General features: G+C 34.0%; 1 protein-coding gene across 1 annotated transcript; it reads left to right on the top strand.

The window, feature by feature from the left end:
* The first annotated feature begins 2774 nt into the window (after window positions 1-2774).
* Window positions 2775-21907, top strand: LOC138697189 (uncharacterized). The gene is made up of 9 exons (XM_069822757.1): window positions 2775-3114; window positions 7403-7500; window positions 9258-9363; window positions 11956-12056; window positions 16760-16795; window positions 17070-17181; window positions 18575-18657; window positions 18776-18803; window positions 21764-21907. Exons 1-9 carry the CDS (start codon window positions 3045-3047, stop codon window positions 21817-21819), a joined length of 690 nt encoding a protein of 229 aa, XP_069678858.1. The 5' UTR covers window positions 2775-3044; the 3' UTR covers window positions 21820-21907.
* The last annotated feature ends 1494 nt before the right edge of the window (window positions 21908-23401 follow it).

The following is a 23401-nucleotide window of genomic DNA, read 5'->3' on the forward strand; positions in this document are numbered from 1 at the left end:
GTGATTGGCTGCCGGAAATCAGAGCGACGGGACTATAGTAGTGATTTTCAGCAGCAACGATTTTAAAACCTTTCAGACCCGACTACTCCTAACGTCTTGTGACAAAGAATTCCAGGACTGACTATAGCTGTTGTTAAGGAAACAGAGTAGAGAGATGTCTTATGTTTAGGTATTGACAGGAGCATATTACGCTGCGAGCATGTACCAGGGTTGTGATGGGAAGCCAGTAGTGTGAAGGGGGAAGCCAGGTAATTAGGCTTGCAAATATTTAGAATTTGATATAGCAGGCACAGAGAATGGAGTGGAGTGCACTTCTGCATTCGAGTCGAAGTCGAGATAGTTATAGGAAGTAAGGGGAGACATGATCATAGCGGCGAGTGTAAAAAATAAAGCGGATACAAGCATCACGAACACATTTAAGTATCGACGGCAATTCAACACTAAGATCACTATAGAGAATATTGAAAATGTCAATATGGAACATTACTACGGTCTGTAAAGCAAGTTCACGGTAAGGATGAGCAAGGAAAGTGAGAACACAACGTAAGAATGTGGTCCCAAAACTCGTTCAGTCTATTTTTATGAAAGGAATGGTCTAATTCTTTTTCATCCACCAGCCTATGGACTGAGCGAGTTTTCAAGTGATATTCACAATTAAACAAGCTTTCAGGCAAGGATTGGCGTTGTTTTGGAAGAAAACAAGCTAAGATATTATAATGATAGAGGTCTCAAAAAAACATAACTACTTACAAATGGCTTTTACAGAACCCGGAGGTTCATTGTCGCCCTCACAAAAGCCTCCCATCCATCCCTATCATGGCGAGATTAATCCAGCCCCTAGCATCATAGCCCACCTCAAATCCATTTTAATATTATCCTCCCATCTACATCTCGGCATCCCCAAAGGTATTCTTCCCTCCGGCTTTCCAACTAACACTCTATATATATATATATATATATATATATATATATATATATATGGATTCACCACACGTGCTACATGCCCTGCCCATCTCAAACGTCTGGATTTAATGTTCCTAATTATGTCAGGTGAAGAATACAATGCATGCAGTTATGCGTTGTGTAACTTTCTCCATTCTCCTGTAACTTCATCCCTCTTAGCCCCAAATATTTTCCTAAGCACCTTATTCTTAAATACCCTTAACTTGTTCCCATCTCAAAGTGAGAGTCCAAGTTTCACAACTATACAGAACAACCGGTAATATAACTGTTTTATAAATTCTAAATTTCAGATTTTTTGACAGCAGACTGGATGATAAAAGCTTCTCAACCGAATAATAACAGGCATTTCCCATATTTATTCTGCGTTTAATTTTCTCCCGAGTGTCACTTATATTTGTTACTGTTGCTCCGAGATATTTGAATTTTTCCACCATTTCAAACGACAAATTTGCCATTTTTATATTTCCATTTCGTACTATATAAATATATATATTAAGTAGGTTATTTTACGACGCTGCATCAATATCTTAGGTTATTTAGCGTCTGAATGAGATGAAGGTGATAATGCCGGTGAAATGAGTCCGGGGTCCAGCACCGAAAGTTACCCAGCATTTGCTCAAATTGGGTTGACGGAAAACCCCGGAAAAAAACCTCAACCAGGTAATTTTCCCCGACCAGGATTCGAACCCGGGCCACCTGGTTTCGCGGCCAGACGTGCTAACCGTTACTCCACAGGTGTGGACTTCAATTTATATTACTGACACAGGACGGATAGGAAAGGTAGATGTACAGTGTAAAGCAACATTTAAGGATATATATACGTGAACGACCACAAATATTATCAGAAAATGCAGGCTCTAAATTTCTAAAATTTTATAAGGAAATGAACTCACAATTGGACAAAAATTACAAGGTACCACAACAAGACTTATTAGAACTTAAATATCTGATAAAAGTGTAAAAAAGGTTACTAATAATATTTTTTTAGAATTCACTTTTTACTTTAAATTAAATTTTCCAAAATTTGAAAATTTTACACATATTATTTCATAACTCTACAACCATTAGAGACAGAATTCTGATATTTTGTACACTGATTTAGCATGCATTTATGCAAAAGGTAGACTATAATAATGCCCATTTCTTTGAATATAGAAAAATTAGGTCACAAAACTTTATCTAAATTGTAATACATTTATATAGGACAAATAAAAAATTAACTGTATTAAAATAAACAACTCTACATGTCTGAGAGTAGTCTACTTTTCAGAAATAAGTGTTTATAAAAATAAAAATAATAATAATAATAATAATAATAATAATAATAATGGTTTATTTTAACTGGCAGAGTTAAGGCCATTCGGCCTTCTCTTCCACTCAACCAGTAAACTTTATTACATGCAGGAAAAATATTAAAGATGTCAGAGAGACCATAACAATGTTATGGTTACCAAATGATGTAACTGCAGAATTTTTTGTCATACTTTGATAAAACCGGTTTGAAAAACATTATTAGTAACCTTTTTCATACTTTTATCAGATATTTAAGTTCTAATAAGTCTTGTTGTGATACCTTGTAAATTTTGTCCAATTGTGAGTTCATTTTGTTATAAAATTTTAGAAATTTAGAACCTGCATTTTCTGATAATATTTGTGGTAGTTCACGTAAATATACCCTTAAGCAGTCCTAGCGAGGAATAGACAAATCACTACTACCAGCATTAATGGCAAGCCGAATGCAAACAGGATGCTTCTTACGTCTTTGTGTGTCATTTCTATCATTTTATTAATAAGTTGTTTTTGCACATACTATATGACCTTCTATTTTATGAATTAATATTACGCAATGTGATGTCAGGCACAGAGTAGAAATTCCATTTAAAACTCATTTGAGCCACTTCCTTGCTTTTTCCGACACAATGCTATAGGTGCCTTCATCCACAAAGGACGCAGGCTCCACGTATCGCTAGGAAAAAATTTAACATGAAATGCATTAGTGAGAGTTTGATACAAGCAACGCTACGTGTCTCATATTGGAACCCAGCGGTCGTCAAGCTACACACTCTCATCCAGAAGCAGACATGTTGACTTTCAAGAGAGTGCTCTTACTGGTGATAAGCTTAGCAGCGTGGATCTGTTTGTTTGACATTAGTAAGTTAATTTTCGGTAGATTTTTAAAATGTGCTGATTTTCATACATCAATCAATCAATCAATCAATCAACTCCTGTATCTCCTCATGAGGAGCATAGGGCATTCACAAAGTGCCTTCATCGGACCCTATTTGTAGCCAACTTCTTCACTTCGCTCCATGTTTTCCCCTCCCTAGCAATTTCCTCCAAAACTGTTCTCTTCCATGTATTTTTTGGCCTTCCTCTTGTCTAACTACCCTAGGGGTTCCAATCCAAAGCCATTCTTTCTACTGCTCCATCTTCTTTCCTGATTGTGTGCCGTATCCAATTCCACTTTCGTCTTTTGATTTCTATTGCGATTTCTTTCTGATTTGTTATCTTCCATAGTTCTGAGTTTGTGATTATATCTGGCCATCTAATTTTTAAGATTCTTCGTAAACATCTATTAACAAATGTTTGCAGTTTATTTTGTATAATTTTACTTGTTTTCCATGTCTCACAGCCATATAATAAGACTGATTTCATATTACTGTTAAAGATTTTAATTTTTGTAGATCTAGATATAATATACGATTTCCATGTTGGGTACAACTGGACAAATGCACTAATTTGCATTTTTTATTCGGTTCTTTACATCCTCAAAGGCTCCACCATCCTTGTCAATTATGCTACCCAAATATTTAAATTCTTGAACAGTATCAATGTTATTATTATTTATTATAACGTTATCTGTCTTTTTACTATTTAATCTCATTTCTTTAGTTTCTTTACGTTTATTTTCATACGAGCCCCTTTTATTACTTCTAATAAAGTATTAACTTTATTCTGCATATCACCAAACCTATGGGGAAGCAAACAGATATCACCAGCGAAATCCAGATCTTCCAAGGTATCGTTTAATCCCCATCTTATACCTCTTCTAACATTGCCAACAGACCTTTCCATAATATCATTCATAATAATCAGAAATATGATCGGAGAGAGAATACAACCGTGTTTCACTCCGCATGTAGTTGTTATATTTTCTGACAGCATACCTTTATGTATGACATTACAAGTATAATTTTCATACATAAGTTTAATTAGTCTACAAATTTTTTCTGGTATACCAAATTTTGTTATTGTTCTCCATATATAATCTCTATTAAGCGAGTCAAACGCTTTCTCAAAATCGAGTTTCATACATGGATTGCGTAAAATTGTAAAAGCACAAATTTACTACGATAACTGCGTTGAAGATGTAACTCCGTAGGGGGAAGGTGACGCACAATTTTTTGTTATTTTTCTATGAATATTCAAACCATTCATTCTTTATTCAAGTTACGAAAGATATTGCATTCCCAGCATGTTCCCTTTATCACTTAGAAACATTCGAAAGTGAAATAATTTATTCATCATCATCATCACCATCTTCTTCTTCACGGTATAGGCCTCATGGCCTGTTCCGGCTCAATACTCCATCGCTTTCTTGGTCTGCACAGGGTTCCGTCTTCCTCGTGGTTCATAATTCCATGCCAACATCGGAAACCTTCCATAATCCATTCTCTGTAAATGGTCGATCCATCTTTTCTTATAATCACAGACTTGCTGAATTATAGATTTAATTTCTAATTCCTCCCTTATACTTTCATTTCTTATATGCTCTAGTCTCGTACAGCCCTTGACTGCTCTTAGAAATTTCATTTCCGATGCCTGTATATTATTAATTTATTTCTGTCTTAGGACCCAATTCTCACTACCATACAAGAGGGGTGAAACTGCTATAGCCTTATAGAATTTTAATTGTGTTTCTTTCCTCGTTTTATTTCGTAAAACTCTTCTGATTGTACCACACATATATTGGTACTTGGAAAGTTTTATTTGTACATCTCTATCATAGCTATAGGATAAATCATTTCCCAAATAATTAATTATGGAATTAAAATAAATACAAGATTAAACTTTTTGGTATCCCACTGTGCCCTGGAACTTGACATCAGAGCACCTGCCCTGATTATGGAACCTGTACAATTTTAGAAAAAAGTTTTGTCGCACAGATATTTTGTAAGTCCCAGTGCGCATGATCAGAGGACGAGCGGCCTGGTTCAAAAGAGAAGGACTAGTTGAGGTAATAAAATTAGTTTTGTTTCGTTGTATGTCTGATTATGCGCACTGTCTCATTTCTGGGACTTACAAAGTACCTATGCGACAAAAAGTTTTTCTAAGACTGTACATAGTTCCGAAAAACAGCACATGTTAATTTCCAGGACATGGAGGAATACACAAAATGTTATATCCGATCACATTTTTCCGTGAAAGCCTAACAACGCATATAGACTAAAAGAAAATAAATTATTATTAAACATATAATTATTAATAAAATAAATTTCATTATTTCGTTAATAGTAATTGTATCATTAACAACATCATATTATTATTTACGAATTTGCTATGCAAGCTTCAAAATTCTACATTTTTAACCAAAATGAAATATTCAATTTCATAATAATAAAGACAGTTCTGTTGTATGAGCATCATAATAAATAGGCCTAAAGCACTGGAAGCCATGTATAAAGTAAAATATCTGAGTGCAATATCCCATAACGGAGTACAGATTTGAAGTTGAAACTTGTGTGTTTTCTTGACCTCGGCGCAAAAAGTCGACGTGATCAGCGAGGGTTTTCAGTTGGGCGAATTTGGCGAGGCATTTCAGAATTCTGAATATTGGACAACTACAAATTAAAACATACATGCAATATGTTAATAGATATTTAAAAATATAAGCCTAAACAAAGCAAGAGTGACATTCAGTCAAAAAAGAAAATAATAGTCCACCTATTATTTCAATTCAAAATGTTTATTTCTTGTCTCGATATTTAGAATGCCAACCTGAATGTAATCCAAGCAACTAATTCCACTCTTCTCAAATGTTTTCCGTGTATCCTTCCTTCTAACCAACGGTGAGTACTTCACTGTTTGTCATTCACTCATATCAAATCAGTTGTGTAGTTCAATAGACGAATTTCAGGATTCGGTTGGCTTTTTTCTGTAATTTAAACACCTTAGGCTGGTATTACGATATGTCAAAGATATTTTATAAAATATATGACAGTGTAATGGGGTTTCTTTTATAAAAGTTTTTTTGATAAAAGGTCTTTTGTAAAATCTAAGTGCATCTCTTTATTTTTATATAATATCTCAATAGCTTGAAACTAACATAGTGGAACGTAAATGTTGTTGGACTGTTAACTGTGACCAAAATTCTTATATGAGAATATGAAGTAAAATAAATTTTATAAAATATAAAACATGGACTACCAAAACAGAAATGAAAGACGAGAAGTGTACATAAAAATAGCAGATATTGTAATTTTACTGATGAACCATACAGGAAGGATGCATATGCCTGGAGAAACTAAAAATTATCTTCATCCATTCTCAAATAATTTATATAACCTTTCAAACTCCTCGCATTATAGCTTTTTTTTTTAGCAAGTTTTGATGCAAACTTTTCTTGTGACGTCTTGTAATCCATGGCTTAACCCACAGGCGTTTTCTTTTCTGTTTCTTTTTCAGCAATATACATATTGTAATATTTCGAACTAATTGTAGCTTAACATGCATAATACTGTTCTTCATTCATTTTTTCATATCTGTGATCAAAAGAAATTTTATTTTATTTTGTTTAACTATAAATCGAGGCAGATTATTCTCGTCCCTTAATTTTAGATTATCTTTAATAAAGTTTTTTATGTAGTGTAATATACTCAAAATCTTACATTTTACAACAGATCTTTGATCAAATATTTTATCATATTCTTTCACAGAACTTTGACAGTGTATTACCAGCCTTATTGCTGTGATACTATTGCTCCATAACATTAGCATATACTTCGTAATACTCTGGAAATAGGCAAAGTAGACTACTTTAACATGCTTAGATGGGACAACTGTTTTTAACTGTCTCTGAAATTTCTGAGTTTATAGTCAATGTATCTTTCCTAAGTTAATTATTAATCGATAAATACACGTAACATCTTAAAAGTACTGAAGGAATCCTCCTTAGCTGCGAATACAATCATTGCAGAGAAGGCTGTACGACCTACACCATAAAGTGAAGGCCGAGGAGAAAAAAAACGCATTTCTGTGCACTGGAGTGCAGTTCATAACTCGACTGCAATCTGAGTAGAAGCAGCATAGAGTTGGTCAACTTCGAGACTGCTTCAGTTGGACATTGCACGATATAACCAACTTTTTTCAAAGCCCACTCCTTTTTCAGGCTCCTAACCAGAATAATTAGCATGTCTTTTCTTCGCAATGTCAATTTCAGTGTATCTGCAGATCGGGTCACACCAGGAAGACTACCAGAGAAGTCTATTGAGGAGGCGTCGTTATTCTGCTGATATAAATGGCACTGACGAGTACTGGGTAAGTACTATCGTACATTATTGAAGGAATTTAGGAAGTAACTTTCAACCCGCAACTAAATCGTAACTGGGTTGCATTAGTGAACAAATTTACGGAGTTTTCCACTGGAGTAACTTTCAACCGCAACTGAACCGTAATTGAGTTCTATTATTTGAGGAATTTAGGGGCCTTTCCCTGAAATAACTTTCAACCGCAACTGAACCGTAATTGAGTTATATTATTTAAGGAATTTAGGGGCCTTTCCCTGAAATAACTTTCAACCGCAACTGAACCGTAATTGAGTTACATTATTTAAGGAATTTAGGGGCCTTTCCCTGAAATAACTTTCAACCGCAACTGAACCGTAATTGAGTTACATTATTTAAGGAATTTAGGGGCCTTTCCCTGAAATAACTTTCAACCGCAACTGAACCGTAATTGAGTTACATTATTTAAGGAATTTAGGGGCCTTTCCCTGAAATAACTTTCAACCGCAACTGAACCGTAATTGAGTTACATTATTTAAGGAATTTAGGGGCCTTTCCCTGAAGTAACTTTCAACCGCAACTGAACCGTAATTGAATTGCACTGAAGGAATTTAGAGAATTTTCCCACTGGAATAACTTTCCATCGCAACTGAACAGTAATTGAGTTACATTCCGGAAGAAATTTAGGGAATTTTCTCACTGGAGTAACTTTCAACAGCAACTAAAGAGTAATTGAGTTGCATTATTGAAGGAATTTAGGGAACTTTCCCACTCCAATAACTTTAATCGTAACTGAATCGTAATTGGGTTGCATTATTGAAAGAATTTAAGAAGTTTTCCCACTGGAGTAACTTTCAACCGCAACCGAATCGTAATTGGTTTCCATTACTGAAGAAATTTAGGGAGTTTTGCCACTGAAGTAACTTTCAAACGCAACTGAACCGTAATTGAGTTGCATTATTGAAGGAATTTAGGGAATTTTCCCACTAGAGTAACTTTAACCGCAACTGAATCGTAATTGGGTTGCATTATTGGAGGAATTTAGGGAATTTTCCCACTGGAGTAACTTTCAACCGCAACTGAAACGTAACTGGTTTCCATTACTGAAGGTATTTAGGGAGTTTTGCCACTGTAGTAAGTTTCAACAGCAACTGAACCTTAATTGAGTTATAGCTGAAGCTTAATTAAATTGAAAATTCACATCTGTCGCATCTGAGCAACTTTGAATTTAGTGACTGCAAATTCGGTATCACCTTTAGAGTATGAACATGCCATTTTGTATTACGAAGAGCAACTGTCAACTGCAACCACTAAAATACATCAAACACCCAGTTACTATCAACTGAGTTGATAACTGAAATCTCAGTGAAGTTGAGATTGAAAGAGTATAAACATGTGCACCTTGTTGCATTGTTGTATTAATTGCAACTGTAGATGCACTTAAGTGCAGTTGGGTTGCGGTTGAGAGTTGCTCCAGTGGGAGACTTCTCTAAGACTTTCAACGTGTTCCACCAATGCGAGTTTTATGGATATCTTCACAATCTCATTGAAGTAGAGGTATTCAATATCTGGGATGAGCATTAGCTCCATCATCAGTAAAAGCAAGGCAAGACGAACATATCTGTGACAGTGTGAGTACCCATACAGCTCTCAGCACAAATGATTGAACCACTTATACATACATAATGTTGTTACTAATTGACAATGGTTGCTCTAACGTTTAAATTCAATGGCGGGAAGTTTCCTTCTTTATAAAGAAGAATATGAAAGAGTTGTCGTTGTGTGTTGCAGAGATGCTGTGATTTTGACAAAGAAGTGAACGAGACGAATGCACAGGAGTGCCGCAACTTCACCTACCATATCCTCCAAGAATGGAGTAATTACATGATGATTGGAAGTATGCTGCACTTTGGTCTATATTCTATAAAGTACCAGTTTGAGAAGTCTTACTTTGAATCAATTTTTGCAATGTCATGTTTCACTTACTACATAACTTCTTTTTTTACTTATTTATTAATTAACTTAGTGCTTACATTGACATAGATTTAATTGAACATAATATATTATACTATATTCAAAAATACATCAGCATACATAGGTTTATATGTACATTTTTAATACACAGTAATAAAAGTAAATGGGTATATTATATTCAAATATTTTGTGCATGTATAATGTCTCCAGTATAATACAACTAGCACAAAATAGCAACAATAATGAATCATACAATATACATCCATATCCAAAATTATTTACTTTTTATTACTTTGTTTACATTTTCTGAATATACAAAATAAACTTTAATTCAATTCTGAAATTAAATTAAACAATTGAGTAAGGAACAAACTAGAAATTAGCAACAAAACTAAAGGATGTGAAATACTCTCTACAGCTCTACACGAAATAAAATATTTCTTCCAACGATTTAGATTCTGGAAAAGTCCCCATAACACTTATAGCGTTCCCTCGTTGAATGGCAGTACTAATTCTTTGGCGGAGGAAAGCCGTAGAGCGACAGTCACACAACTTTTATATTTCAAAGCATTAATTTACAATCTTGTATAAAATTCTTCTTCCTAATGTATTTCAAATTCTGATATCAACATTCATTAACATCTAAATTCCTCATGATTTGGAATTCAATGTACGTACCTATTCAATAATTAAAGAATCATATAAAAACATATCTGCCTATCTACCTATGTACTACATGTTGTGGACATACTTTTGCAACATTTGACAATATTTCGCAATATCTATCAAATAAAATAATATATATAAAATATCCTACTGCTAGAAGTCCACTATGTTTCTCGTAACACAACATATAAAACCTACAGAACTCTATTAAAGAATAGGTCTATGCGAACAATATGACGTCAATAAATTGTGTGAAATTTGCAAGTAGCCTTCCCCGCGAGCCGACAGATTGACTTAACGACAATAAATGATGTTCTCTTGTTTTACGAATTGTCAAAGCCTGTTAATTTCTAAACATGACCCTTTGATGAAGTATGTTTCTTCAATGTTTTTATACATAGGTTTCTTATGACAATGTTAAATTCTTTATCCTATATCCAGAAAAACACACGGTAGACGTTAAATCGATGGTGTTTGGGTTAAGGGAAGTAAAGTCATAAAATTAGTTTTGAAGTAAATTAAAATTAAAATTAAATTTCGGATCCTTATTGCAAATAATTTTCTGCATAAGTAAAACACATCAAGTGTTAGTATTATTATTACTTTTTTTTTGTGCATCCAGTTGCTGAATTTCGCTTGTGTGTTCATCTGAGGAACAAAACTCCATTTGCACAAAAATGGCTTGAACCACTTTACCCCAGCATCATCGAAATAACCCTATCTTACTTCTCGTGCATTTCATTTTTGTATCACTTTTTAGCAGAATGTTTAAAATTAATTTTCGAAAACTAGAATTTTGGGCACTGGAAGATGGGTACATATTTTTAAACGAGTTTTAGATAGAATATTTATTTTCTAGTACATGTTTGCATAACTTCGATTAAATAATTTAGGCGATGCATACGTTAAATTATAAATATTCACTATTCATAGCAAAGGACCAGATAGGTTCTCGTTGTTTTAATGCCTAATCGTGGTTCTTTACCAGAAGCTAGAACGAAATAACCCAATGGGCCGAATTCTCGAAATAGGCTGTAGGACATAAGGATAATGATACGAATGATTCTTACAAGTATAGGCCTACAGTACAGAAACGAAAATCTGAATGAATTCGATTTATTGAGGGAGGAGATGACTGAAATTTTTATTATTTTTTGTGGAAAAAGTTTTTTTTTTTTTTTTTTTTTTTTTTTTTTGCAAAAATATAATCAGTAACCTTTCTTTTATATGTCGGCTAAGCATAATCGTCCTAAGAATTCATTATCGTTACATTTGACAAATACAAACAGGTTTTCATGACTGAAAATCGACATTTTAAAGTAATTTTTTCGCACTTTTAATTTTTACTGCAGTTACTCTCATTCAAATGGGTTGCAACAAATTTCATGCTAAAAAATTGAAATTTTAATTACATATTCTGAAAAATATGATTAACAAATCTCCAGAGCCTCTTTTTATGCAAAGTGAATATTTTCAAAATGAAAAAAATAAAATATACTCTCCGAACACTAAAAAAAAGATATACTTTTTTTTTAAACTGACTGCGTTAAATGTTTTCATGTTACTCATAAATTCAAATTCAAATCATTATTCCGCTGTTGAATTACATGCATGTGAAAGATGCTGTACATTTTCTTTCAGGTCCATAACTTAAATTTTGTGGGATTACATACATTTTCAAAGGGTCAATTCTTTAATAATTCAAAAATTACTAAACTCATAGTAATGAAATTTGGGGTATTTGTATTATTAACAAGAAATTGCTGTGTACAAAAAATTAAGTTTCTAGCTTAAAAATGTAGAAAATATAATTTTCGTGCCTGAACAATGTATCCATTTCTGTACTCAGACGCAAGCTGGACGACTAATTACACATCGACAAACTTCACAGATTATGATTACGAAGATAATGATTACTATGATGACTCCTTCATCGCCAATGCTTCTGCTGTGAGTATAAATATAATATGTACAATTACGATTTTTACAATAATTCCAATTAGTGGATATATTTCATATGAAGCTACATACCTCTGAGCTTAAAATACAGTGTGTCCCAAAACAGATAGAGAAATTAATTTTGGTAGCAGCCACAGAGTACAGAAATATGCCACACTCCTATATTAAATATTTTTCAAGTTATAGTTCTGTGCGTTTGTTGAAGTTCAGTGTTCCAATAATGAAAGACTTAAAAAAGGGAAAAGGTATGTGTGATTTGTAGGAAAGACACTCGCGATGTTTTGTTTCTTTTCGCTAAAATGGTTTCCATTTCTTAAGTGTTAGCCAAAATTATAAAAATAAATATTTTCGCTATTTTAAATAAATAATTACGTTATATATTTGTTTAAAATTCTGCCATATATTTAGCCCACCACCTACTACGTTTTAAGGTCTGGCGACCATTTTTAAAATTCCACAACCACTAAAAATGCGTTTACTCAAAACTAATAATAAAATTCCTAGTAGTTTTCATTTGCCCCGATTTACACGAAACTTTGCAAGAATACTCAGCATATTGCAATACACAAGGCTGTGCATGGAATCAGCTATTCACTGAACAAATTTCATAATATGAATTCTTAACTTCTAAAAATTAAAGAAAACTATCAATCAAAAATTATGTTTTCTAAGAAAATTTTCATCTTATGAACCAATTCTCAAATTTAAAAATCAATACGCAATTTTCTTTATGATGAAATGTAAGTCCTTTACAGAAGATTTTTAAAAGCAAAAACAATTCTGAAGGTGTCACGGATGTTTTCAATTTACGCATAATTTAATATCGGTACGTGAAAATTAATATCTAAGTAACTAATGAATGAAACTTGATGAACTTTGGTACTGTTATTTAAATGTACAGACAGAACAAACCCACCGAATCTGAAACAAATTAATAAAAAACTTCGAAAATTTCAAAACTCAGTCCCAGTGTCGTTTATATATATAAAATTATGTAAACTCAACCTAACTTAGAGAAATTATGCAGTGAATGGAAACATGTTCTCGGATCAACAGATCGATATCAGACAGTAAAATGTCCAATACGTATTATGTACACCAACACACTGGCTACTCGCGAATCATGTACACAGACATCATTTTATTTTTACTTGCATTTTTATTGTACCTGCATTTCTGAATGTACTTCACTCCTACCCCTTCACTAAAGTCCTTGCTCCCGTCAGACACACAAACTTACGGCTGCTGTTGCATTCGAAGTCTTCAAGCAGTGAAGTAAACACTGCAGTGTACAGTGTGTTTCATAAATATGATTGCGTTTTCTATAGAAGAAAGAACCTATATTAATAATATCGTACTAAAAAATTATATTCAAGAAACGATAAATTCAATTTCAGAGAATATGCTTCAAAATGTTTTTAATAATATGCATAAAAGAATTGAAGCCTGCATTGTAATGAACGGCAACCATTTTCAGCAACTTGTTTAAAAATTCAGATTAGCTTTTTTTTGAATTGAGGTGGCTAGAAGCAAAGGAATGCTAGTGACATTTGTAATAACATGAGTTAAGTGCATCCTGTGTAAGCAAAAGTATCTAAAATTTTAGTGGCAAAGGGATATTTTAATCTCATCACACATTAAAATTTAAATAAAAATTTCGCCGATTTTACGAAAGATTAAATATTTAAACCCTATTTTCTCAAAAGTAACTTAAGTGCACTTACAGCCCTTTTCTTACGACCCTCTCAATTTAAATGCACTCTCTATATTGTATGTTAACATCAATAATTAATATGCTAAATAAAGTAGACATTACATAACGAACATAGCCGCCTGAAAAGTTGAGTTTCTGAAAAATAATGTTACTACTCTACTGTATTTTGATAAATTCCATAAAAGTGATGATCAAACTGAAAATCGTAATATCGTATTTCCTTGTAACATAAGTGGATAGACTACTTTTCTCTCCTCCTATAACTAGTAAAATGATTTGTTTACATATTGCACTAGTAACACCAAACTCCTGTAATGGAAGGGGGCAACAGTGTTTCCGAGTATAGCCAGGTTAATGTTAAAAATGTTGGTAAAAATAAAGTGATGTCCCTGTATATTAAATCTAAAGATCTATTTGAGTTAGAAGTTTGAAATCTTTGGTTTTGTTATTTCTTTATTAAAGAACATTCCAGAAAATTTTGTCGACGTATTTCTGTGACACCCTGTATAAATAAAGAAGCCCAAATATACACGGACATATTACTGTATAGGTACAGAAGGATGGAAAACATTTAGAATTTCGATAAACCCACGAATGCTTAACCACTTGTAGATCTCATTGCTCTAATTCAACGTAGGCAAAGAATGAAAGAAAAATTAACTTGAAGCCTTCACATATTGAGCCAAAGTTCCTTCATATGGCGTATATCTGCAGAATATGTTTTTCCATGTTAGCCACGCTTCGGATCCTTATTTTATAAATTATAACGCCCTCGAGATGAAGGTAAGATGGCTCAAAAGTTAGAAAAATGATATTCCTTGAAATACAGCACACATCTATTGACACTGTTTTATTTTCTATTACTTACAAAGGAATATTTCTATTTTAATAAAATCATAAAAGTAAAGTCAAGATAAATAAATACTCAACAAGTTGTTTATTATTTTGAATACTCTCGTGTATACTGTATTGCTAGCGTGGCTTTTACCGTAAGTAGGCAATGTAATATTTTATTTAACATGCATTTCGTAAAAGACTGCACAAAAGCAGAGATAGTGCTCAACTTAGTTTCTATGGTAACGCAGCTCATGCAGTTATAAATAACACTATCAACGTCGATATGCACACTACATGCACTATACAGCTAACTAGTAAACATGCTAAGCGATGTGCTTCTGCAATTTGTTTATTAATGTAAACAATTTTCACAATTCGAATAACAGAATATTTTCTTATAAGTGTTACTATATTCACTGTGTTAATGAATATGAAGGCAGTCTGAAAATTGTTACATTAATATAGGATTAATTCTAAATGTATTTGTAATATATTTTAATCGAAATACAGTGTGTTTATTTTATAACCTTACCAGCAAGAGGCACTTCACTCTCGCGGCTATGTTAAGAGTTTCCATTACGCATACTCCGGCTAAGAACAAGGCCTGAAGTGAAAATCGTAAGAAAATTTCACTGCTGCTGTCCTTATGCAAGGAAGTATACATCCTTGAAAGATCGACATTTCGAACGAATATTTATTTATTGTTTTTTTTAAGGAGTGATTTTAATGGATGTTGCTAAGTTTTGTCTACGAGCACAACGTCCTATGTTCTTTATCCCTATACTCACTAATTCTGTCTGAGAAGTAAAAACGTTTTCAGAGGTTTCTTAGTCGTCCTATAGTGCATAACCCTTTTTACAGACTGCAAATATACAAGACAGAAAGCGTAGTAGGAATGACGATATTTTATTTTGGAAACTCTATTCTAATTACAGGTGCAAAAGTTTTGAAATGCATAAAGCTATTTAGGTCTATTTTACTTCTTTTTATGTAATGATAGCGGCACTGAGTGTACAAAAGATTTTTTATGCTCGACCATGCCGAAATGTAGTAATTATAACCTGGTAGCAGCCCTTTAATGCACCACATTAAAGTACACCTATTCATTAAAGTTCAGGTGTTCCACCAATCAGAAAACACTATTGTAGCAATATGAAAGCGCAAGTATCGATTATTCTCGGATATACAATGGAAAGACAACTAGCGAAATGTCACGGAGGCTGGAAATCCAATACTCTCGCAGAAGGTTATGTTCTGTTACTATAATAATTAGCGTTAATTGTAAATAATATTCAAATAAATTCAATTTGTCATCTCGTTTTTCAATGCCTAAGTTAATTTCAAGGTTATATCTAGATTAAAGTTTATTTTACTCTCTATATTATATCAAGGTCAATGATATCTGTTTCTCGGAAAAAATCAATACTTTCGCGTCTGCGCACATCTCACAATTTACGAGATATTGCACAAGGTCAGTTCCGCTCCCCAGTCAGATAAGAATAACATGAATACTTATGAATAATTTCAAGTTAGAAATATGGTCGAGCATAAAAAGTCGTATGAAACTTGACTATAATTGTAATTAAGACGCTCGTATGAAAATTATGAAACTCGCTTGCGCTCGTTTCATAAACATACTCGCGTCTTAATTACTACCATTATAGGCTCGTTGCATAATGTACTATTTTCTTACTATCTTGGGAGCTTCATAACAAAAACCTGCTAAACAGATTCAGAACGGTGACGATGCCTCTTAGCGGTAAGGTTACAAATCTGGCGCAGTGTCCAAGTTTAATTGAAGACCCCTTTCCCCTGAATAAGGATGTAACCAACAAAACTGTCATTTCTGTTTCAGGAGAAAGGAAAATAATGTCAGGGGCATATTTTGTTCGGCCTATATTTACAAGCAGTACCATTCGACTAAATAAGGATACGAGTTTATTTTGCTATTAAATGCAATAATTGATTGTTATGATTATATGAAGGCTTCAAAATTACTTCTTCCACCTAAGTCATACATTTCAATAATTTGATGTTACATCCTTTTCCCAGGAAGTTCTTCAATTGTTGCCTGGTAATAGTTATATAATGATGACATACGCATTTCTGAAGACGTTTATTCTAATTGAATATGTTTCTTTAGTGTTACAGCGAATGTATTTTCGCAAGAGCGGGAGCCGTAAGTAATCAATTAACTTATTTATTATATTAATCACAAAGAATATAACTTATTTATGAAGTAGGCACAACAATGGAGGAAAACTAATGATAGAGTTTTAAGGAAATAAATTACTGCATTTGATATTAATTTATTAATCATTATTTACCTCAACTTACTACCTAGTGAGAAGATATATTGCACTTTGAAAGCACAGCTATAACTTGTTTACTTACGCAAACACGCCGTATTTAAAGTATATACTTTTCAAAATGTGATTCCTCCAATATTTCAGATTGGCAGGTATAGGAACATTGACTACAAGACTGCATTGCAATACATTAAGTCGTTGCACCTCGTAGACGACGCCATTATTTGGGAACGAGCAGAAGAGAAATGCAGAACAGGTGACGTCCCTTGCCTTACTGCTCCCACGTTCCCTTTCCTTACATCTCCACGCTGAAGAATGCGATAAGACGAACCTAGCGGATACAAATTATGAAGATGATGTTTTATGAAGGTTCTCCCTCGAACACAAATACTGAAAATTGATCAACTTCAAGTTGATTGGTCCTCATCACTGCATGACATCAAGGGACAACAATGAGTTCGCCTTGCAAATTCATCACCTTTTCGGTCTTCAAAATTCATCACTCCTACTCTAACATCCATAATTTCTATTAAGCCACCCACTTCCATATAATTCATCTTCCCAGTTCTTCTCCAAAGCTCGTCAACTCCTCTATTTCTGCAGTTTCCACTCCTGATACTAATACTTTTACACTTCCCTAGTCACCATAATTCCTCTGTTCCCCCTGATACTAATAATTTTACAACTTCCCTAGACACAATACTTCCTCTGTTCCCGATAATTTTACAACTTTCCTAGTCATCATATTTCCTCTACTCATGACACTAACAATTGGACTACTTGCTTAATCTCCATACTTCCTCTGTTTCTGATACTAATAATTTTACAACTTCCCTAGTCATAATACTTCATCTACTCCTGATACTAATAATTTTACAACTTCCCTAGTCACAATACTTCCTATGTTCCTGACACTAATAATTTTATAATTCTGTAGTCACAATACTTCCTCTGTTCCTAATACTAATAATTTTACAACTTCTCTAGTTATCATACTTCCTCTACTCATGACACTAACAATTTGACTACTTTCTTAGTCTCCATTCTTCCTCTGTTTCTGATACTAATAATAATTTACAACTTCCCTAGTCACAATACTTCCTCTACTCCTGACACTAATAATTTATTACTTCCCTAGTCACCAGAATTCCTCTACACATAATGATATACTTTTCTTACTACTTTTCCACTTCCAACATTACCAATAATCCTGATAATAATGCTTCTACTATATTTTCAGGTCCATATTGTTTGTACTCCCGACAACACTACCTCCACTACTTTTCCAGTTCCCATATTACCTCTATTCTTTATTCACTTTTCCAGTGTCCGTACTTCTTCTCCTGCGAGTTCTTACTTCTATACTTCCTGTACTTCCAATACTTGTCCTATTCCTCCAGGTCCCTGTTAGAGTCAATTCCCCTAGTTGATATTGGTAACAAATTCTATGATAAGATGATTTTTGTTATGTGTATAATCACTGACATATTTATGACCACAACATTTTTCTTTTTTCGAAATGCTACAATGATTCAACAGTTGTGTAGCAAGCCACACTTAAGAACTCATAATTATATCAGTGTTGTTGAAAGCAAATTTCCACCTTCTCGCACACTATAGTACTGACTAGTTTGTTTCTTTCTTCACAGTTAAACCGGATCCAAATCGTCGGTATATATGCGATCCGTTAGCACTGAGTTTCGAGGAGTGCGTGGTTGATTTCATTGTTCTTGTAAGTTCACTGCCTTCTCCATTTAAGTATTACGACACAATTAACTGAGGGTTAGTAATCTATTAGTTGAAATGTACATGGTGTGCAAGCTATTTACTTCAATTTTTTACCGTTTCAGTATTGTCCGGTGAGCAAAAGACACGAAGGTAAGAAATATATTGGAATGCTTGAAGTTTCCTTTCTCGCAAGAAGTTACGATCATCAAATATCCACACTATCACAAACAATACGAACATACACGAGTCTAGATACTTCTGTGATGCAGAAACAGAGGGACATCTGTACTCCATTTTATTTACTGAAGTTTGAGCTAATCCCAAATTGAAGCTATTACTTCAATTCCTATGTTGTGACACAAACTGTCGACAGTGCAAAAGTGCCGGGTCGATCTCAGAATCGTAAAGTACGGAAATGATTTAACCCTTTGATGCACGCATTTGGGAAGGAAATAAAAAATTATGTTTGCAATGACATTAAACTTTTGCTTGTCTAAGAGAAGCGCCTCAAATTTTAAAAATCTTAAAAACTTCCATTTTTTACACAGAAAATGGGTGGTTTCGTGGTAAAACCACTATGCAATACTGCGGAACACAATGTCTTCAGACTTATTGCGAATGATACGAAAGGAAGCAGTTTCTGGTTTCATTAAGGCAAAGTGCCACTTCACATGTGTTGCGTGGTAATTAGAAAGGAAAAGAATGGACCTTCTATCCTTCCACTTGAGCCAGGACACTCCAGCTTATGACGTACGGTTATCACTCTCACCAGGTTTCATGTCGCGGTCTCTTTCTTCGTCGTGTGGTAAAATAATACGCCCATGTCTAACTGTACCACATGCATAGATATTTTGCGATCATCAGATTCAAACTTGTGAAAAAGTTGTCAAAAACACTTTGTGATTGTCACCAACCATCTCTTCCTTGTAGCCATGATGAATAAGCTGACAAAAAAAAAATGGAACATTTTGTTGGATATGTTATGCATAACTACCCTGTTTGCGTAGTGGTTACGTTTTGAAACCACCACATTATTTCTATATTGACGCCACATGTGTCGAAGAAATTACAATCTTGTTACTGAAATATGTTCTAAAAGACCGAAAGATAGATAATACTAAATAGAAACTTACGTAACTGTGATATTTTAGCATACAACTGAAATAAAAACACATAGCGAGTCTTCCACACTCCAACTATACACAACAACATCGGCCATCTTAGTGGAGCAACACTAATGTAGGGAAAATAAAATTCTTCTACAGTTACTAGGGAACAGTGAATGCAGCGCAGTAGTTTTGCAATGAAAATCACACTGTAAATAGGCAGGAAACTCAAATTTAAAAGGTGGTTATGTACTGTAACCACTGCGCTTCAAAGGGTTAAGTCACATTTTCGAATAATATTGGCACAGAGATTTCAATAGACAAGGCGCGATTCACGTTATGTCTAAGGAAGCTGTGATTTTTTATCAATGCTTAAGATATAGATTATTACCTCTTACATGATGCAGTAGGCCACGTTCTCATATGGATGCTTTCCTTTCAAAATTGAATCGTAAATTTAAAAAACCCCACAAGTCACAATTTTCTGTCAAATTCAGTTTTCCATATGGTTATAATACTCATACAAGGGTCTTTCAACTGGTGTAGAAATCCTCTACGTCCAGTGATCAGTGTATATTTCACTGCAGCAACTAGTAAATTGCAGGAACACCACAAATCCTGGGCATGTGGAATTTTGAACAAACTAAAATAAATTTTGCTTTTCACGGTTTTTTTTATAACTTTAAAAGCACTTTAAAATTAAATATGCTATTTACGTAATTCTGTATTTTTATGTATCTGCAGTTTTTTCACCTTTTTGACTTAGGCCTAAATATACTGTACATTTAAAGTTGTTGATGAGATAAAAGTTGTCCTTCCCCGTTTCTTTTACCTAAAAATTGTTTTGAAGAAATAAAATTATTCTTACAAGTCGTGAGTGAGCTGCAGAAGCCCCTCATATCCAGGCAATTCAGATTTTTTCCACAGAACATTAAAAAATTTAATGTTAAACATAGAACTTATTATTATTATTATTATTATTATTATTATTATTATTATTATTATTATTATTATTATTGTCCCGCGCCGTGGCGTCGCGGTCTAAGGCATCCCGCCTAGGACTCGCGTTACGGAATGCGCGCTGGTTCGAGTCCTCATGGGGGAAGAAATTTTCTCATGAAATATCGGCAAGTGTATGGAACCGGTGCCCACCCAGCATCGTGATGCACTTGGGGAGCTACGATAGGTAGCGAAATCCGGTTGCGAATGCCAGCTATAACGGCTGGGGGATCATCGTGCTAATCACACCATACCTCCATTCTGGTTGGATGATTGTCCACCTCTGCTTCGGCATGTGGGCGTGAAGCCAGCAGCCGGCTGGTCGGTCTGGGCCCTTCACGGGCTGTAGCGCCTCGGATTATTTTATTATTATTATTATTATTATTATTATTATTATTATTATATTATTATTATTCATAGTTTTCTGCCAAAGATTAGGTCTTTAACTGCAAACTCACCATTATCTAACCTTTCTCGTAGTCTGCCTTCCTCTTTATTTTCGCATATGATTCATATATCTTAATGTCTTCTATCATTTGATATTTTATTCTGCCCCGAACTGTTCTCCCGTTCTCCCTTTCAGTACATCCTTCAGTAGGCAGTTCCTTCTCGGCTAATAACCCAACCAATTCCTTTATTATCATTATCATTATCATTATTATTATTATTATTATTATTACTATTATGCTTTAATAAACAAAATAGTCACATCAAAACACCAAACGCTTTTGGAGATAATCCTGAAGAACTTACTGCAATGAACAAGTGGGGTTTTTGCAACTCACGACTTAATTATTTCGAGATATGATGTAACCAGCGGTGAGAGGAGTGAGAAATTTGGAGCCTACGAACGTTTACGTGTTCCACACAGAATAATAACTGGAATTGTTTTATCAGAAAATGTTATGCAATATAATGTGTTACAAATTGCCACTTCAGCCAACCTCTTTCTATTTATTTTCTTAATTGAATTTGTAGTAAGATGTACAATAATTTTCTTTGCAGGGAAAATGTGCGATGCCATAAGGGAAGACATAAGGAAGACCTACGAGGAATATTAGGGTAGTTAACAGACAAACGTAAACGATGTCATTTTGTATACAGATATTATGTATCAAGCTTACAGAAATATTAAACTATGTCAACATTTTGTTCTATTATTGCACACACACTTGCGAGTTACTTTCAACTCTGATACCTCCTGAAACTCATAACAGAGCTTCTCCCGCTGTATATTTATATTAATATCAATATATTTCGATAAAATACATCATTAATAAGAGAGACAACATTTATGAATGCACATACCGTCGGTTTATACTACCGGTTGTTCTGTATGGTTGTGAAACTGGGGCTCTCACTTTGAGAGAGTAGCAAAGACTAAGGGTGTTAGAGAATAAGGTGCTTAGGAAAATATTTGGAGCTAAGAGGGATGAAGTCACACAACGCAGAACTGTACGTATTCTATTTTCACCTGACAATTAGAAACCATTAAATCCAGAGATGGGCAGGACATGTAGCACGTATGGGTGAATCCAGAAATGTATATAGAGTGTTAGTTGGGAGGCCTGAGGGAAAAAGATCTTTAGGGAGGCCGAGACATAGACGGGAGGATAATATTAAAATGGATTTGAGGGAGGTGGGATATGATGGTAGGGACTGGATTAATCTTGCTCAGAATAGGGACCGATGACGGGCTTTTGTGAGGGCGGCAATGAACCTCCGGCTTCTCTAAAAGCTATTTGTAAGTATATCATCGGTTTACAAGTAAAACACATTGTCAAAAATATTACTTCTGAGAAAAAGGGGTATATAATGTACATAATGTATGTATATAAACTTAGAATTTGAAAATGAAATGCATACAGTATAAAGAGAGACAACTTATAAAAAAAATGTTTTAACGATTCAGTTTTAGTTTTGCCAAGAGCTTTCAAAACGCTTTTTTTTAAGAGGTAATATTTTTTTTTCCTTAATATGTTTTGCTTGTAAGCCGACGATGTGTACGATATGTAGTGTACTATTACGTACGCATATATTTTTGTGCCTGGACATTGACTCGTGCCCTAAAGTATAACATGACTTCACCTCCGCTTGAAGTTGTGGTTGAAATGTACACAAGTTATACAGGGACGTCATTTTATTTTTACTAACATTTTTAATATTAACCTGGCTATACCTTTGGATCAACGACGTTTGCTACCCCCTTCCACGACTGGAGTTCTATGGTACTGGCGTACTATACAAACAAATCACTTTACTAGGTATAGGAGGGAAGAAAAGTAGTTCATACATTTACGTAAACTAGAAAATATCGCGCTTTTGAGTTTCATAATTTTCATTACGTTTTTGTTTAATCAAAATACAGTACAGTATTAATAATGAATGCTTTTACTCACGAACTGAGCTATCCATGTGGACGTATTCATTATGTAGTGTATATTATACTGTCTACAGCACATTAGCGTACACTATAGAGAATGAAGTTAAATTGAAAAATAATCATAATATGGATATTTAAAAACATTTTTGAAAATGGTGGCCGTTCATTTCGATACAGGCATCAGTTCTAATGTGCATATTATCGGACTACAGACTATTCTATCTAATCCCAATTACCAGTTTCATTCTTCGTACTAGTAA

Source organism: Periplaneta americana, chromosome 3 (genome assembly GCF_040183065.1).
Source record: "Periplaneta americana isolate PAMFEO1 chromosome 3, P.americana_PAMFEO1_priV1, whole genome shotgun sequence".
NCBI classification, from domain to species: domain Eukaryota; kingdom Metazoa; phylum Arthropoda; class Insecta; order Blattodea; family Blattidae; genus Periplaneta; species Periplaneta americana.

Excerpts from the sequence above, each read along its gene's own strand:
- LOC138697189 (XM_069822757.1), top strand. The coding sequence starts at position 3,045 with ATGTTGACTTTCAAGAGAGTGCTCTTACTGGTGATAAGCTTAGCAGCG. Across the intron at positions 9,364-11,955 it reads TAATTACATGATGATTGGAA|ACGCAAGCTGGACGACTAAT; the intron begins GTATGCTGCACT and ends TTCTGTACTCAG. Across the intron at positions 16,796-17,069 it reads TTTTCGCAAGAGCGGGAGCC|ATTGGCAGGTATAGGAACAT; the intron begins GTAAGTAATCAA and ends CCAATATTTCAG.